At 39.2% G+C, this 19,130-nt stretch overlaps 2 protein-coding genes across 4 annotated transcripts; one reads left to right on the top strand and one right to left on the bottom strand.

Annotated features, from left to right (window-relative positions):
• Nucleotides 1-543: 543 nt before the first annotated feature.
• On the bottom strand, nt 544-11,724 carry srp54 (signal recognition particle 54). Of its 3 annotated transcripts, none has more exons than XM_042337853.1 (16): nt 11,378-11,724; nt 11,095-11,202; nt 9,179-9,270; nt 8,042-8,126; nt 7,344-7,448; nt 6,556-6,622; nt 5,901-5,958; nt 4,326-4,476; nt 4,078-4,226; nt 3,048-3,148; nt 2,796-2,882; nt 2,643-2,716; nt 2,301-2,409; nt 2,010-2,180; nt 1,175-1,270; nt 544-1,094 (listed from the first exon to the last, which is right to left on the bottom strand). In XM_042337853.1, the coding sequence occupies exons 2-16, from the start codon at nt 11,170-11,172 to the stop codon at nt 1,003-1,005; spliced, it is 1,515 nt and encodes a 504-aa protein (XP_042193787.1). In that variant the 5' UTR covers nt 11,173-11,202; nt 11,378-11,724; the 3' UTR covers nt 544-1,002.
• A 1,215-nt stretch (nt 11,725-12,939) lies between these two features.
• zgc:109986 (uncharacterized protein LOC553566 homolog) lies at nt 12,940-18,815 on the top strand. The gene is made up of 8 exons (XM_007893369.2): nt 12,940-13,318; nt 14,284-14,405; nt 14,722-14,860; nt 15,445-15,566; nt 15,906-16,016; nt 16,319-16,425; nt 17,217-17,307; nt 17,723-18,815. Exons 1-8 carry the CDS (start codon nt 13,225-13,227, stop codon nt 17,837-17,839), a joined length of 903 nt encoding a protein of 300 aa, XP_007891560.1. The 5' UTR covers nt 12,940-13,224; the 3' UTR covers nt 17,840-18,815.
• Nucleotides 18,816-19,130: the final 315 nt, after the last annotated feature.

Here is a 19,130-nt window from a genome sequence, read left to right as displayed (position 1 = left end):
GTCAAAATCCTAAAGTGGTTAAATGGCCAATTAAAATTCCTGCAGCTAGTGTCAAATTTAACTGAAGTTACCAATAACTCAAAATTGACTTTGTGTTGTCCCAAGTTACTTAGAAAATGTTTTTCCAACAAAATACTAATGTCTTGGGTTAGTGGAAAGATACCATGACACAGACCAGGTAGTTTTAATCCTGTGTTAGCTCATCTCAGTCAAGGTAGGACAGTACAACTAACCGATGTGTCTCTGCCAGGAAAAAAAAAACCTGCTAAACCCAAACAGACGTCTGAAATTGTGATTCATCTCTGCTAGTAGTGTACTTTTAGTAAGAATAGGAATGGGTGTAACCATAAACCGGAAAGTTAAGAAAAGCATTCAGAGTTTGTGCTAGGATTCAAATGCAACTCACATGACCTTCCCTCAATACAGTATGTGATATTCACTGGTCGGCATAGTAGATCTCAATGCTGTTCTTGACCCAGATAACCTATGTTTTTACATATAGAGGTTGCAAAAGCACAACAAAATTGTTCAATAAGAAACAAATTATTTTATGAAATTTTTTATTGATTCAGAACAAAGCACTGCATTTACAAATGATTGTATACACTATTCCCTTGAACAATTGTTCCATAGGTAAATTAATTAAATTCTACTTTTACATGATTAAATGTTTATATTTGTACTTTACAGCATAACATGTAGAACTTACTTGAAAAGAAATAGCTAAACAATATTTATTTCACCCAATATTATTAGGGAAAGGTTCACTTAATGAAACTTTAGCTGTTATATAAAGCAAATTTCAAAATGCTCTCTAGTTAATATATTCAAAAGAATACAATAGTGTACCAATGTTATTCAGTAATTTTGAAAGATTACAAAGTTTTCTCAGTTGTACTTCATCCTCCCTATCATTCTCCCCTGAAAAAGGGGAGGGTGGAAGAAAAAATAAAGCTCAATCATTTTCCAAATGTGTTAATCAGTTTATTAAAGGCATTTGCTTCAAAGATTATTGAATCCCATCATGCCTTTCATGTTCCCAGCAGCACCTTGTTGAAACTGTCGCATCATAGTCTGTAGCCCAGCCATACCGCCTACAGAAGGAGGGGAAAAGCATTAGTGTAGCCCTACAAGATGATGGTAATGGCGAATGTAAAATTTGGAACAGACTTACCCATGTGATGAAGAACTCTGGGATCCATCATTTTAGCCATTTGCTGATTCAGTTTGGCCATTTGAGATGGGTTGACATTTTTAGACATATCACCACCTGATTGAAAAAAGACAATTCAACAAAGCTAAACATTCAGTGGTTACATTTACTCGGATGTAGAAAGTAAATTATGTTCGTTAAAAAAGGCTCCCCAATGGCCAACTATGAGCATCACCTTATTCTTTATGACTTAATAGCACGAAGTCATCGACCCAGAAAAATTGATTATGTTGAGTTGGCTCATCTTAGTTAAGCTGAAGTTAGGAGCCACAAATGATGCTAGAGATCCAAAGCTCAGGATGGGGAGGGGTACAAATTTGTCAAGGGCCCTGCTTTAAATTACTATTTGATGACCTTTGTTAGAAAATGTGAACATTGAGCAAGAACAATATTATGCCTGGCTAACACCATGGTTTGAATGGCCCACCAACATTCATTGCCTAGGTTCAATAGCCAATTGAACAAGCTATTAGAGTTTACAAACCTGCAAAATTACATCTCAGCAAATAAGAGCCTCCAGAACAGAAGAAGAAAGCCAAAATATATGGCAAACAGTGAAGACACCTTGAATTCATAGGCTAAGATCTTGTATCATACTTATTACACAGTGTTTTGGACTGGACTTGACATAACATAACAACATATAATCCAATCAACACTATTTTGATTGGATTTCACATAAAACCACAATAATACATACTGAAGACAGACTTACTCTGGACAGACCCTGGAGATTTAATAGATAAGCAGGTAACAATGACCGAACCACCCAAATTCCACAACAGCCTTTACATACCTTTGAAAAGACCTTTAATTCCTCCCATCTTTTTCACCATTTGTGCAAACTTTGTATACTGAGTCAGAAGTTCCTGTACATCTCTGGTTGTAACACCAGATCCACGAGCCACTCTTTGAATTCTTCCTGGTTGTTTACTGAAAAGTTTGGCACCATCTTTATTGTCGAGTTCTAGAAAATGTCATTACAATATTTTTTTCAAAGCTTTTCAACAACTGTAACATGCTTAATTTAAAGTTGGAGTTGAACAATAAGTTTGTATACAAGACCAGAACTGTCAACAACAAATACCTTGATCATTCATACTGTCCATTATGGTCATCAGTTTCTTTAATCTTGCCATGGATTCCTGCTCATTGCCTTTGCTCATGAAATCAGTTCCAAAACCAGGGATCATACCCTTAAAAGAAAATATATGGCAAATATTAAATGTTCGCAACAAATAAATTATGGAAAAGGCATTATGCGTTGTATCAATATGGTTAGGGATGTTAATATTGGCCAAGAGTTAATCAACAAACCCAAATGACAGAGATAATTTAATAAAACATGAAGGTACACAAGGCTCCTTATTAAGCAAACTATATTATACTTTCTTCCATGTAACTGCAGCATTCAGAATTAAAAACACACCATTATCTGACTGAAAGGTCCCATCTTCATGATGTTTTGAAATTGTTCATACATATCTCTCAGTGTGAATTGACCTACAAAAAAAAGCAAGATTATTAGACCCAAGCTATTTAGCCTTTCTTGTCACCTTATTTATTCCAAGTTACCGCTTACCATGTTTAAGCTTGTCTATTAGTTCCTCATTGTCATCCAATTTCAGCTCATTTACCTTGTCTATCAAACCTTCAATATCACCCATACCTGAAATAAGTAAAATTGATGTCATCAGAACATTTAAAATAATTAGGTGGCTCCCAATATATAAAAAACAAATTATATTTAAATAGCACCTTTCTTGTCGGGGAAATAAGAAATACTAATAATCAAAAAATAAATAAGGCAACGGGGGGGGGAGAAATAACTTACCAAGAAGTTTGCTAATGAAGGGTTGTGTTTTGAATGGTTCAAAGTCATCTATATGTTCTCCTGTACCAATGAAAATGATTGGACTTTTGGTGGCAGCCACACTAACATGAATAAAGCACATTGCAAATGGTTACTGACATATTTGTGAGAAGAAACAATGTGGACAGTAAAGAATTTTCTAAAATTATCCCTTGCAATTATAAACTTTAGAATGAACTGAAATCAGATGTGAACTCAAATAATATACTATAAGACCTATGGTAATGTTCTCTGTCTTTACAAAAAGATTTCTTAAAATTGCAAAATAATGCTTTTATACCTGAGGTGATACCACCAGAAGTGTATGAATGTGCTTACTTTCTTGAATATAAAATCACATTGAATGTCTCTATAGAATACATAAAGCAATATACAAATTAAGTCTAAGATGTTGACTTTCCATATTTCAGAATTTATCTAATTGAAAGCAAGCAACAACTTGTGTGTAAATATAGATTCTTCCTTTCAGAATATTAGATTATGGCATTTCAACTTAACACATGGAACATTAATTGTTTGAAATGGAATTCTATAGGGGTCCCAGGTTTGTTCAGTCTTTAAATACATTGTGATTATACTGAACTAGTTTAGCAAAGGCTATGGTTCAACTTTCAGTGTGCATTAAACTGCCTACGGCAGGAGTTTTGGCATTGGCAATAAGGGGGATGGTAGAGAAACAACCAGCTGAGCCCCTTGAAGCATAACAAAGCTTAGAAAGGCAACTTCAGGATAGGAGGAAAGAGGAGAAAACTATACAACATATCTCCAAAGGTTTATACTTATTCCAGTCAGGATTGCAACCCAGTTTAAAATAACCATACTAAAAACAGTCAATCGTATTTAAATTATACAGCAAGCTGAATTTCTATTTATATTGCAGTTTATTCCACTACATTTGAAGCAGTCCAGTGATCATAATTCACACTCTGGAACTGATGTACAAACACGACATTGTTGGAATGCAGACTGAATTAGAAACAGGTTCACTTACGCACTGAGAGCACCACCTCCTTTTGCATGGCCATCAAGCTTGGTTACAATGACTGAAGCAACATCTACTTTATCTTTGAAGGCTTTCGCTTGTGCTTCACAGGCTTGACCAATTGATGCATCCATTACATAAACAATGTTGTCTGGTTGCTAAAACAGTGTTGAAAAGTTAAAATGCATATATACAACAGACTAAAGACACAATGATGTTATTGGGTACATAAGATTATACATTATGAAAAGACTTACGATAGAATTTGAAACTTGAAGCATTTCTTCAAATAAGGAGTCTTCCTGTTTATGTCTACCACTGGTATCAACAATTATAATTTCAAAGTTTTCTTTTTTGAACTTCTCCACACCTTCTGCAGCTATCATTACTGGATCCATTTCTGTATAGCTAAACATCACACACAAACAAAAAAATTGAGTTAGTTCCCACTTTCTCCTTGATCTTTTGCTATCTCCCCCCATCATCTACAGTTGAAAATGCAAGCACTCAACTCTCAGGCCTATCAATTTACAACAATAACTACAACAACGACCATTTATAAACCATTAAGAGATGCAAGTCCAGTCGGTATTAATTGAACTATAGAGTATAATTCTATTGTTACTTTCCAGCCATCAAAACAAGAATCGCAAGTGTTATCCCATAACTTTACCACTTCTTAGACTGACGATGTACATCACATTAGCAAAAGTCAAAGCCAAGGAGCACTTTGCAAGACGAAAATGTGCATACATTTCTACGTGTGATCTCTTGGAAATGATTTAACAACAAAATTACATTTGTATAGTGCCTTTCACGTCAGGAGGATATCTCAGGCACTGCACAATCGGTGTTTCGGACCTGGGCTGGGGGGGTCAGGATCAGGGAGGGTGGAGAGTGGGGACTGAGGCTGACCAAAGGCGCACAGTCGAAGAGGAGGGTCTTGAGACTGGTCTTGAAGGAGGCAAGGAAGGGGGCAAGGCGGAGGGACTGCGGGATGGAGTTCCAGAAAATGGGGGCAGAGTGGCACAAGGCCCACCCGCCAATGGTGGGGTGGGCGAAGCAGGACGTGAAGCAGGCCAAAATCCGCTGAACGGAGGGAGTGGGCCGGCTGGTAGGGGGTTAGGAGGTCGCACATGTAGTGGGGAGCAAGGCCATGGAGGGCTTTGAAGGTGAGGACCAGGACCTTGAACTGTATTCTCTGTGTGATGGGAAGTTAATGGAGTTGGGTGAGGATGGGGTGATAGGGTCGTGGAACCTGGTGCAGGAGAGGATATGGTCTGTAGAGTTCTGAATGATCTGCAGCCTACGGAGGGAGGAGTTGGGTAGGCCGACAAGTAGGGAATTTTTGTAGTCGAGCCTGGATGTCATGAATGAGTGCATGAGGATCTCGGCGGCCTGCTGTGTGAGACAATGGCACAGCCGGGCGATGTTGCGGAGGTGGGGGAAGGCAGAGCGGGACATGGCACAGATGTGGGGTAGAAAAGATAGTTAAGGGTCAAACAAAATGTCAAGGTTCCGGACTGGCTTAGTAAGGTGGAGTGTGCATCCTTGAGTGGTGATGCTGTCAGTGCCTGAGGTGTGGAAGTACTGACAGAAGCCAATCAGGAGGGCCTTGGTCTTGTTGAAGTTTAACTATAGAAAGTTAGCTCTACAAAACATTAAAATCTTTTGAGGTAACTGTAGGGTCATACGTAGCTTAGCAGAGAGAAGAAATTAACATAAACAAAAAATGTCAGTAATAATTAACTGCAGTAAAATGTAGATTTTAATAGGAATGTGGTGTACATTTTGAAATGTACTAATGCTAGCTTATCAATGAGAAATCATACCTTCCATAGAAAGGAATTCTTGCTTTGGTTGCATTCTGTTTCAATTGGTCAAATGCACCTACAAATCAAAAACATAAAAAGTTGAGCCCAAACTAGTTAACTTGAAACTTAATTTATCACTTTACTGGTTTCAATATAACGTATTAACATATTGATGCAAAGTAGATCCTATGATTACATTTTTTTCTGCATAAATGGACCATCTAGTTCACCTTGAAAGTTTGTGTGAATCCTGCAGAGAAATGTAAAACGGCTGATCAACCTATACCCTACAAATTTTGTAACATGCTAATATGCACCATCGAGCCAAGCAATTCCATATACTGAACACAAATGTAGCATCTTTTCAAACATATTCATTTCTTGGCTTTTTTCTGGAATGGGATTTATTCCACCACCTCAAACGACTGGCAATTCTACAAACAGGAATTAGAACAAAGCAAGTCACCCTGGAACCAAGTTATGTGCCAGAAAACCAGAAACCTGCTTGCCTCCAGCTCAGTCACCCGACTCGTGATTCCTGTTTATTGCAGAGCATGCATACCAAGATTAAAAAGGGATATACAAAATGACTATTTTCTTAACTTTCAGTAACAAAAAGTAGAACCTTACTCACAATAGAACAGAGAAATTTGGTAAATAGTAAGTTACCCACCTGCTCTGAATGTGTCAGCACATATTAAGCAACTCTTCCAGCCCTTCCTCTGGAAGTAGTATGCTAGCTATGTGAAGGACAAAAAGAAGTAAAGATGGAATCATCTTCATATTTCACTAAGGCATTAGTTTAGTCAAACAAATACATGGATTACTGAAATGTTATGAAACATGAGCAATACAAAAACACCTAGTATGATAATGAATGCTTCTAGTTTTCTAGATCTACTTATTCAAAGGTGGAACATCTTTAGGTTGCTCAGTTGAACATTGCATAATCACTGTTCTTCTTCCCCTAAAGCCTAACATTTTAGGAAGAAGCAAAATTATACATGCTTTATTTTGTGTGCCATATTAACTCCAGAAATGCGCAATAAACATAACCTTTACATATTGGTTCCCACCCGGATACTAAAAAAAACTGGCGATTCAATTTATTCAGAAGTTTACTGCAAGGCAGTAAACATTTTTGTAAGAGATAATTAACATGGTCACAGCATTTTGAAGTCTTTTCCCGTGATGCTAAACAGCCACCACTTTATCATGTAAATTCAGACTTTCCATCACCTCCTTTTTTAAAATACGTTCTTCCCTATTAGGTCTTTAATTCCACAGCTAATGCTAATTTGTAATAGTCTGCTTTATCCTGTACACACACTACCCAAGAAGATTTGTTCAAGTTGAAAATCTTGTCTGCTTGTAAGCAGATAATAGTTTGTAAGTTTGGAATTTAAATTCTTTAATTACCTCTTTTTTTAAAAATGCAGGTAATGAACAAAATCAAGATACCTTTGAACAGGTTGTTGTTTTACCGCTACCTTGAAGGCCCACAAACATGATGACATTTTGTTTTCCTTTTGTTGGTGTCCAGGCCTTAACTCCTGGATCTACAAGCTGAACAAAAAACACAGGAATAAGTTAAGAGACTAAAGAGAGACTAAAAAGAGAACTTAGGAGGAACTACTGAATGCAAAGGATAGTGAGATTGTGGAACTCGCTGCCTGAAACAGTGGTTGAATCAGATAGTATAGATCAGGGCTCTCCAACTGATCGATCGCCGCAAGGTGTCCTTTCACACATGCTCAATAAAAATGGGAACAAGTGATATTTACCACAGCTTAAACAATAACGTTTATATTTTTATTTTGAGATGCATGAAATCAAATGCAAGAAATACTTTGTGCATCTGGATTTGTTTTCCAATTGGACTAAATACACTCTGTTCCATCTCACTCTTGTCTTTATGATGCGTAAAAGGGTGACAGACAGGTTGGAGACCCCTGGTATAAGATGCCCGCGACACAAGAAAGTCCGCCCGTGACACGAGAAAGGGGAATAGAAGGGAATCAGTGAGTAAGCAGCTGGAGTAAGCAGCGGGTGGAGTATAAACACCAGAATGGACTAGTTAGACCAAATGGCTTCTTTCAGTGCTGTACATTGATTGTAAATCTTCGTAAATTGAAATGAAATCATGCTGCCTTAGTTACCTTGACTAGCTCTTTAAATACAGCATGTTGGATCATTCTTCTTTTATTAAGGCCAGATGCCATTTCCTCCAGGTCTATAGCTGCTCTGAAAAAGTTTTCAAAACAGTTTGTTCAACTTATACAAGATATTATAGAAAACATTTAAATCATAACACAAATCTAAGAATTATATCAAATTTTACAAGTTGAAAACAAATTGAACAGCATATTGAGCTTGATTTATCAAATTTAGATTTTAAAATCTTTTACAAATTCAAACAAAAGTTATTACTACTGTAATAGTTGCATTTGATATATATCATGTCGTTGAGATGTCTCAAAGTGCTACACAGAATATACTATAAAGTGAATTGACTATATATTTTGTGGGCAAAACATCTTGAAGAGGAGCACTACCAAAAATATATATTTCAAACAAATTCACTTCTGATGCAGGACAATCCCAATTGATACCAACAAGATCACAATTCCAGTTTGATTTTCAGATTCCTTTCATCTTATAAATTGTATCAGCAAAACAGGACAGAGGAATTTGTAAATTAAATTTGCAAACTGCTACAGAAAAACAAGCAAAAACACTCACAAATTCACTTACTCTAAATAACAGATGAATTTCCTAATTTACTTTCAAAACGGTAGTATTCTACTTCAATATACAGTATATATTAATAGTTCTGACTCAGTCCTTGTATGTTCGACAGTGATAAGAAGAGGGCCAGCTAATAAAAAGATGTTATCAAAGGATGATTTGTAGTTACCAAAGAACGAAGAAATATCAAATCACCTATGGGATGCAACTATTCAAAGCTTGAACAATGTCAAAGCACTCAGATGTTTGCTGCCCAACCAAGAAGTGTCACCAGCCAATGCTCCAAATTCTGACTTATAAATCTCTTCCTAGGATTTTGGTTCCACATAGAAATCTTTACAATATCTACAACCAAACCATCACAGGACTTTCATGCATGGCAATAGACAATAACACCAAAATATTGGAGTAATTGAAATACAATGACAGTGTAAAGCAGCAATAGAATGATATATTCCTCTATCTTATTTGCACATGCTTGTAACTAAAGAAAATAGTTTGAGAAAAACTGGGGAAACACGCTGCCAAAAAGAATTTTAACCACTTACTTGACATTTTCCCTGAGCTGCTTCACCAGTTTTATATTAACATCTGCTTCCAGTAAAGCCGTGCATACTTCCTTTAGCATAGCATTCAAAACCTGAAGTTGAACACAAATAAATATAAAAATAAAAGAGCAATACTGAAATTCAAGATTTTATATTAAATTTTCCTTTCCCCTCCACTGGACTCATCAGGACCTTGGGGTTGTTCACCACCAATACAGATTTGTGACTGGGTTATGCTGTGATTCAGCAGAATGGAAACAAATCCCACCTTTTTTTTACAAATTAAGTTATGCATTAATGCTCCAAGTCTTAAGTTATATTATTTGTTAAATTATGGAGTGCTTATAGTATTATATTTGAATGCATAGCTTTCAAGACCTATTTACATCATAGCAATTCTACCAACAAGTTCTGTTTTGAGCAAGATTTTCTACCTACCAATGAGATGAAACTTATTATGCCTACACTGCAGAGCACATTACTATATAAATAGGATCAGTTATAAAGCCACAGCTACCACAAAGTAAACTTTCCTCTGCCAATCATGTAAATTCAATAGAATATCTGTCCCAGTGTACATCAGTCTTTGTCAAAATTAATCCACCTTAAATTAAATAGCCCAATGCAAAGGAAGCAGGGAGATCGAAAGCACAGTTGAAGAGGAGGGTCTTGAACGAGGTAATGGAGGGGGCGAGGCAGAGGGACTGCGGGATGGAGTTACAAAGGGTGGGGACAGAGTGGCAGAAGGCCCGCCTGCCAATAGTGGGGCGGGCGAGGCAGGGGACGTGCAGCAAGCCGGAGCCTGCTGAATGGAGGGAGCGAGCAGGATGCTAGGCGGTTAGGAGGTCGCAGAGGTGGGGGGGGAGCAAGACCATGGCGGGCTTTGACGGTAAGGACCAGGATCTTGAACTGTATCCTCTGTGTGATGGGAAGCCAGTGGAGTTGGGCGAGGATGGGGGTGATAGGGTCGCAGAGCCTAATGCAGGAGAGGACACGGGCTGCAAAGTTCTGGATGATCTGCAGCCTGTGGAGGGAGGACATTGGAAGGGCGACAAGCAATGAGTTTGCATAGTCAAGCCTCGATGTAATGAAAGCATGTATGAGGGTTTCTGCGGCATGAGACAATGACGGAGCCGGGCGATGTTGCAGAGGTGGAGGAAGGGAGAGCAGGTCATAGCGCAGATGTGGGGTAGAAAGGATAGTTGAGGGTTAAACAAGACGCCAAGGTTCCAGGCTGGCTTAGCAATGTGGAGTGTGCAGCCATGGATGGTGATGTTGTCAGCGCCTGAGGTGAGGAGGCACTGACGGGAGCCAATCAGGAGAACCTCGGGCTTGTTGACGTGGAGTCCTGTAGCTCAGTGGTTACAGCACTCGCTTTGCAAGTGAGAGACCTGAGTTCAATTCCAGGCAGGGCGAAACCTTGGGCAAGTTTCCTTACTCCACACGCCTAATAATAATCCCTCCAAAACCAAAAACAATAATAAATTGGTCATTTTCAATCTACGACTGTTTGTGGGACATTGCTGTGCGCAATTGGCTGCCGCGTTCGCCCACAAATATACACTTTACAGTGTGTTCTGTGAAGCGCTCTGGGACGTCCTCCCGATGTGAAAAGCGCTATATCAAATGCAAGGATTATTATTATTATTATTTTCAACTGAAGAAAATTAGCTCTCATCCAGGACTTGATGTCCGACAGACATTCTGGAGTCAAGGGTGGAGGATATCAATGCAAGTTGAAGATGTTAAGCGTACAGCAAATGGTCTTATTTTAGACAGCCAATACGATGCAGGTTTGGTAAGCACTTTCCAGAATTACACCAATAATATCTAACTGGTGTGGTAGAAAACTCTAGATTAACAAAACGGCACCGTCGCATTCTGGATCCCCATCCCAGACGGACATACATACATACCTCTTCGTTGATGATGGTCGCGTTGCTTAAAGAGCGCAGCGCGGAGGTGATTTTCCTCCCAAGATCCGCTAACACCATTTTCGCTGCTTGGGAAAGGGTTACGATTTTCTGAGTTTCAAAACAGAACACATTGGAGGATTCAGCTGAAAACGGCAGAAAGGACTGGGACGATAGCAACAACCGTACGTGGAGAATACACACGTTCAACAGGTATTTAATTATAACACAAGGGGCGGGGGGGGGGGGGGGGGGGAATCAACCCGGGCTCACCCTGGGGCCTTACAGGTCAGAAACGGGGGGTGCAGAGAAGCGAGGCTGCCGTCTTCTGGAAGTTTCCAGGCTTCACTCCATGCGCCGAGGGCCAGGCTTGGCTGCCACCACACGGGGACCTCGGCCACAACAACAGGACCCGGCGTAGGCCGCCTCGGTATGTAAACGAGATCGGGCTCTGCGGGAAGAGGAGTCGAAAGGTACGGGAGGAGAAGAGAAGTGGGGGAAAAAGACCCCCCCCCCTCCCAAAAAAAACACACACACCCGACCAACCGCACCCCTCCCCGTCTCGACGACAAAAACTCGACGCCGGTAACGCTCCCCCACAGCCACAAGCACTGCCTTCCGTCCTCAACAGTCACTAACCAACGTCACCATTAGCCGTGACCTCAGTCTGGTCGCTTATACTTCCGGGGTCACTCTCTCTCTCCTCCCGCCCCCCCCCCCCCTCTCTCGGCTCAGTGACGCAGGCGCAGTTCAGGCACGTTCCAGATTCTGGTAAATCCTGACTATAATAATAATAATAATCCCTGCATTTGATATAGCGCCTTATCAAGTCTTCCAGACGTCTCAAAGCGCTTCAGAGAATAAGCTGTGAAGTGAATTGACTGTATATTTGTGGGTGAAACCCGGCAGCCAATTGCGCACCTTAGTGCCCCACAAACAGTCGTGCACTAAGTGACCAAATTTTTTTTTGTTTAGTATTATTATCATCCCCGGAAAAGCGATCGGCCAATCGACTAACAACTAGGTTCCTACTTACTGTTCGGTAAACAGGGGCGTGTGGAGTAAGGAAACTTTCACAACATCTTGCATTGACTATGATGATGATGATAATAATAATAATAATCCTTGAATTTGATACAGTGCCTTATCACGTCTTCGATCCGTTCAACGCGCATCACAGAAATATACCGTAAAGTGGGCGAAATCGACACCCAATTCCAACAGGGGCAAAGTGTGAGGCTTTTGTGTGGACTGGAAATGGAACTACCCAACAGGAGATGAAATAGAAAGCTACTCGTTAACCCATTGGCGATCAGTGAGTGAACAATGTACAATGTATAGTAGAGTATCTGCATCAAGGTGTTTGGCAATTTTTGGGGTGTCAGCTGGGTGTCTGACACAGATGGAAACCCAGCACCATGCATAAAAGTATTCCATGCATCCCACCTACACAGGAATTCCAGAGTAATTTGTTGAGATAGAATGCGCATTCTCTCCCTGGAGGGACGCACCTGCTTACCTGATTCTGGAGAGTATAAGGCGCAGGTTGGCAAAAACCAAGGCTTGGGGACACCAGAATGTGCGTTGGGGATACTGCTGGGAGTCTAACCTGCTAAAACCGCACAGCAATCTTGTTAGTTTGGCTCAGTTGGTAGCGCTCCTGCCTCTAACTCTGCTGAAAGTTGAGGGCTCAAGCTCGGGTTCAAGCATCGTTGGAGGCTGCCTCCTCGGGTTAATACATTTCCAATCCAATTTTCATCCCTAATGCGCCAAGATGAATTGTTTCGGTCATTATTGGGCTGTTCATTAACTCAAATAACTGGTTCTGAGCAACACTTTTGAACAACAGTGCATTACCAGGCACAGATACATCCAGATGTGAAAGGCAATACAGTTGCAAAGCACCGCAGGGATTCTGTTGTAGTAGGGAGAGAGGAAGTGACGAGTCCAACCCGCTCAGCTGCCGACTTTCGACTGCGCAACGTGCAGACTGGGTCAAGGCAGCGTTTTGCAGCCGAATATTTGGGTTGCATACATCTGCATCGACGTGCTGTGCAGTGCAGTGCAGGAGCACCGGCTCATTCATCTCCCGAGACCGAGACTGGTGCTGGTGCAAGACTTGAGCTGCGTTTCATGGAGTTCAGCACAGCCAAAGCTGCCATACACGATGTATTGAGGAAAGTAGCCCCTGTTCACCTCCCGAGACTCGTTGAATGGATGCAGACAAGTAAGGATTCACAGCAGTTTCAGCTCCACGTTAACAATTCAGACCCAGTGTTTGCAACCTACAGGCCAAAACCTTGGCAGAGGAGGGCTGCTGCAAATTCCGAGCTCAGCATTTGCATTTGGTTGGATTTTTGCAATATTGGCCACTAGTTATTCAGGAAAATGAGGGCATTTTTTTTTTTGTTTGTGCACATCTATTTCTACACATGGATCCCGCGATGATCGTCTTAAATCTTTTTTTCTCTCACATACCTTTTTAAAAGAATCGCTCTTAAATCCGTTTGGTTGGTTTCTGTTTGGTCCAAGAGCGAAATCTTCCCCCAAAGTAAAGGGAGGCAAGTTAGTTTCTAATAAGTTGTTTTAAAGTTGAATTCCCAAAAATCTTTCCCCTTTAGTCTTAAGACTCATCACATGAATAATGCATTCTCTTCGTAAAAATCAGTTTTAACAGAAAAAGTAGCAATTCCACATTTTTCTCCCTCCCCTCCCCCCATTTTACTGATAAAATACAGTAGTTCGTTTTAAGACTCGTGGTGATTTCCACTGTTCCACAGAACGTAACTCCTGCGGAACATCGTGTTGAAACCAATAGGTATCTTGTCCTTTAATAATAATAATGCTCGAATTTGATATAGTGCCTTATCGCATCTTTGACACGTCTCAAATCTCTGGCCCTCTAAGTTCAATATTTGATTCAATAATAATTCCAATTTCACTGGATGCTGAAATCACTGCATAAGAAATATCTGTATGCATCCTCCTGATCCACTACAGCAATGTTACAAAATACCTTTTGTTCAGAGCCACAATCTCAATCCCTGAAATTTGGTGAAATTGCATATTGATATATTTTAGTGGTTTTATGAGCACATCTTTTCTAATACAGTGTACTTTACTTTATGGCCACATTTCCTGGACGTTTTGGTCCAGTATTACTCACTATATTCTAAAAAAAATATTTTCTAGATGATTTTGATGAATATTGTACGGATAACAATGAAATCCTACTCAGAAGCATTGCTGAAGATCTTCGGAATTGCTTGCCAGTGGGAGCAGTACTCAGCTCAGAACCCCTGGCATTTAAAAAGGTATTGTCCAAATGCTTTTTGGCAGTGTTGTTTGGTGTACTATTTTACAGGATTTCACAGTGTGAACTATCTGGCACTTCTTGTGAGACCAAAGTAACTTAATAAAATAATAATCCATCTATTTGATAGAGAGCCATATCACGTCATTGAGTCGTTTCAAAGCGCCTCATGGAATACACTGTAAAGTGAATTGACTGTGTATCTTGTGAGCAAAACTTCCTAAACCATTTAAACTGTGCTGTGATCAGCATTACTTTTATAACCACTGTTCCACAAAACGGCTACTGATGATGGATACATTATTATACTTTTTCAGACACACCAGAAGCAGGATCCCACTGTTAACGTTGATGCCTTTCTGTATGACGATGACCTGATTGACTCTTTATGTGAGCAAGGGAAGATGAGCAGAAACTACTGCTTAAGTTGTGGATCACATGACACTGCACCACTCTGTTAGTTTCATAATTATTTATGTGTGTTTTTCATTTTCATTTTTTTAAACCAATTGTCTGTGATTGTGCTTCATTTCAAACTCAGTGACCATAAGAAATGCTGTCGGTTAAGAATTCTCAAATGGCTCAGTGGCTAAATGTATCACCTGATATGTTGGTTAGCCATTCTAACCAAGAAAGTTTCAGATCGATGCTGGGTTAGCTTATCACAGCCGATGCAGCTGTGTAATTAACCTAGGGGCCCAATGGCCAGGAAGTTCAAAACCTGCTAAAATTCCCAATCCTGACTGCTATCGAGTGCTCCTTGCTGAACATCGAGTGGATACAGCATTGGTCTCAGCTCTGTTCTTCACAGTGCCTTAGCCTGATGGTATTTGCTTTCCTGGCTTTCATATCAAGAATGATCAGTTGGGTTAGGTCCCGGAGTGTGCAAAATTGGCAAAACAAATTACAGTATTTATTGTACACAATCAAGTGTATAAATCCCAGGTTTCAAAATAAATGTTAACCCAAGTGTGTAATGTATTGGCAAAACATTTGTAATTTTGTTACAAAACTTAACAATGTGTTTCTTTATTTTGTAGCTTTTATTTCTCATTCTTTCTCCCCACTGGAGATCAAGTTCCTTTTTCATCATGTGCTGCCAGATCTAGCAGGAAAGATTCTTATTGATGTTGGCTCTAGGCTAGGAGCAGTTCTATTTGGGGTACAGTTGTCATTACCACATACTCATCTTTTCTGTTAAAAGTCACACCTTACCATTATTTACAACCGTGAAATTGCGTTAACATTACTCCACTTTGCACTTTCTTCCATTACTTTCCTGCTTAAATGTCCAGTGTAATTTTTGCTTAAAATGTAGTAGTATGTCTGCATTTTTAAATTTCTTTTGACATTTATTAGAGGGAAAATGGAATGGGCAGCAAATTGACAAATAATAGATTTAATATTTTGCACAAAGAAGGCAAATTTCTTTGCATATTTGCATATTCTATTAACTGATACATTTTGCAACCGATCATTCTTTTATTGGTTCTGTATTTAGGGATACCTCTATAGTGCTGCTTCTCAAATCATAGGAGTTGAGATGAATGAAGATTTCTGCCATTTGCAGCAATTGATGATTCAGAAGTATCAGTTCACCGACAGAGTACAGGTATGGCCGAAAGCATTATGCACAACTCTTGAAGCTGTGCCAACACCAAAGTCTTGAACTTAAAATAACTTATAGTCAGAAGAAACATTTTATTATGCATCTACTGTTATACTAAAAGCTAAAATGTATTTTTTTTTAATTATTATTATTCAAATTAATAACATGGAAACATATGAATAAAGCTTTGGCAACAAAGTTTATATCGCTTCATTATATTGTAGTACTTGGATTTCTATGACAGCTTAACTGATATCTGTGACTAAAATTGATGTGAATCCTTTGGAATTCTTTTTGTGCTCCAGGTTATCTGTGGGAATATTTGTGCTCAAGGCTCTTTGCTTCAAAATGCTGATGTCATAGTTATGAATAATGTCTTTGAATATTTTCTAGAAGAAGAGGAACAAGTCAGGTAAACAATTTCAAGATGCAAACGCTTATTTTAAAACAGTCGTACTCCTCATGTAACCTGGGGATCTTTTATTTTCCACCGCAGTTTGCAGCCTGCTTAGCTGTGGGAATGTTCCAGTTGTATGATTGAACATTTTTAATGCTAATATTCAGCTGTAAAGCAGTTCCAGTTTCCTTTCCTCTGTGTCCAATGATGAAAATCTATTAACCAGGCTTAATTCTGCACCAATAGAACAATTGGAAGTTTTCCACTAAAACTATGTGGAGTTTTATCTTTAATTGAACTAATAGTCCTATATGTTTTCCCCTTCCCCTCGTGTGTGGTGGCACCTACATCTGAATTTTTTTAATAGCTGTCTGTGGTTCTGCTGTTTATTAATGAAATGCCAGATTTTGCTTTAATCCTCTGAATGGGTAAATGACAAGGCTAAAGGCATTTTAATCAATAGATTGCATGTATTGCCCTTGATTGCACTAACTTTTTTCCCTGATAAGACTTTATTTTAGACTTTTTGAACTGATACTGCTGAAAACGGTATGTACTGTGGAGAATTTTGGACAAATGGTTACATCTTGGACCTGCATGGAGAAATTGTAAATAAACTGATGCAATTCCTGTACATCATTTAAATAAAAAGTTCATCCTGATTGAAGCCTGATATTGAACCTTATTAAATGAAGAGCAGAAGTGTTATTTATTTGTGTAGTCTAATAGAATTCTACCACTTTTTTGTTGATAATATTTCAGCTGTATGTAAAGCTGTATATAGAGCAACTTTCTTTTTGTTAAAGATCATGGCAGTTTATTAATTCAGCTCTGAAAAAGAAGGGTATGTTACTCGTGACGACTCCAAGCCTTCAGGAATCTCTCTCTCAATTGCAGGTCAGTGTGTTCATTAAAGTGTACAGATAAATAGAATTTATTAAAAAAAAGTCTCAGTATATTTATTAGCTGCTGGATATTACCTGGTTAATTTCCTCCCTTCCCTATTTTGATTAGAGAAGTGGTGAAAATAAGAAAAACTAGTGCATGACAAAGTTGTGGAATGGTATTTTTTGATGGAACATATCTTTCCTAAAGGGTGAGTTTGTTTCTCACCCAATTTGTGATCACCCCATGCTCGAATGCATTACTCCAGATTAGGTGTCTGGATTTGGGCTTCACTGAGGCACAATCTTAGTGTGCGCACCATGCACTGCTGTGTTCCTACCCATGTAAAATGGCAGGTAAAATTCATGAGTGTACAGTGAACAATCTTAAATGTGCCTGTAACTAAAGCTATTTTTCTTTTGAACAGACTGGTGTACAGCTCAAACAGTGGGTTCGGGAAGTGCCACTTGATTATAATGTTTACTTGGGGAAGGATACTGACACGGAAGCCTTAAAGCAATTCCATCTTTACGAAGTGTTGTAACAGTGGGGTAAAGCATCTTAAAAACTCTGACTAACTGTACTTCACTACCTCTGATGAAACATCCAGCTGTAAAACAGTGTTCTTTAGTAGTAAAAAAAAATCGATTCTGATAGAAATAGTCATTTCAAACGGTGCTTTTTCAACAATATCCTATTCGTTTCCTGGGTTCTTGCACTTTTGCACAACTAACAGATATACAGACTAAGATTTCATGTTTTTACTTATGTTATCTAAAATTCTGAGCTCTGTCAACTACTGTCATACCTTGAAATCTTGCACCCTAAAACGGGATTCCTAGACTCGAGCACGTGTTTTATAGCCTTTTTCTTGTTGTTTAAGAGAACTTTTTTATATAATCATGATTTATAGTGACTTTTGTTTGCGCCCCTGTGTTAAGAGTAACTCCAAAATGGCTTCATACATAGAGAAACAAACACTGATTGTCAACTTGTCAGTTCATTGCTAGATGTGATTTGTGCACTTTTAGACAGAAAGCAATCAACTGTATTACTGTTGCATTTGTGAATTTTTCTTTTTTTTATTCCTGCGTTTACATTTGATTTGTATCCATTCCGGGGGTGAAAAGCGATATGCATTTTTGAACTGCACAACTAGTGAATTGCACTGCAGTGTCTTGAGTGAAGCACTTCTAATCTTTTAATCCCTCAGGAAGATGTTTTTCAGGGTGAAATGTTACCTTTTTTGGTCTGAGTCACTATTCAAATAGTTATTGGTGCAGAGCTGCTTTCAATACATTTTATTTTAAAATATGGAGTGAGGAATCTTATCATTACCAGCAATGAGAATGTAGGGTTTTGTTGTGAAAACAACCATTCAGTTTTATTTATGGAATAAAAACAGAAGTCGCTGGAAACACTGAGCAGGTCAGGCAGCACCGATGGAGAATGGAAAATTAGCTAACATTTCAGATCGATAACCTTTCGTCAGAACTGGGGGATGTTGAAAGGGAGCAGATTATAAGGACAAGCAGAAAAGGGGCAGGGAAAGAAAAAGGAAAAATTTAGGTGGGGACAAAAAATGACAAGATCAGCTGCTCACAATGTGGTCTCCTCTACATCGGGGAGACCAAACACAGATTGGGTGATCGCTTTGACCAACGCCTCAGTTCCGTACTCAATTGCAACCCAGTGCTTTCAGTCGTTTGTCAATTCTCCTTCCCACTTCCACTCTGCTATCTGTCCATGGCCTCCTATGCTATTCGAACCAAGCACAACGCAAGCTCGAAGAACTGCAGTTCATTTATCTCCAAGGCACCTTACAACCTTCTGGC

Source organism: Callorhinchus milii, unplaced genomic scaffold (assembly GCF_018977255.1).
Source record: "Callorhinchus milii isolate IMCB2004 unplaced genomic scaffold, IMCB_Cmil_1.0 Scaffold9, whole genome shotgun sequence".
Lineage (NCBI taxonomy): Eukaryota > Metazoa > Chordata > Chondrichthyes > Chimaeriformes > Callorhinchidae > Callorhinchus > Callorhinchus milii.
The sequence above is the reverse complement of the archived record's forward strand: the minus strand, read 5'-3'. Positions and strand labels throughout refer to the sequence as shown.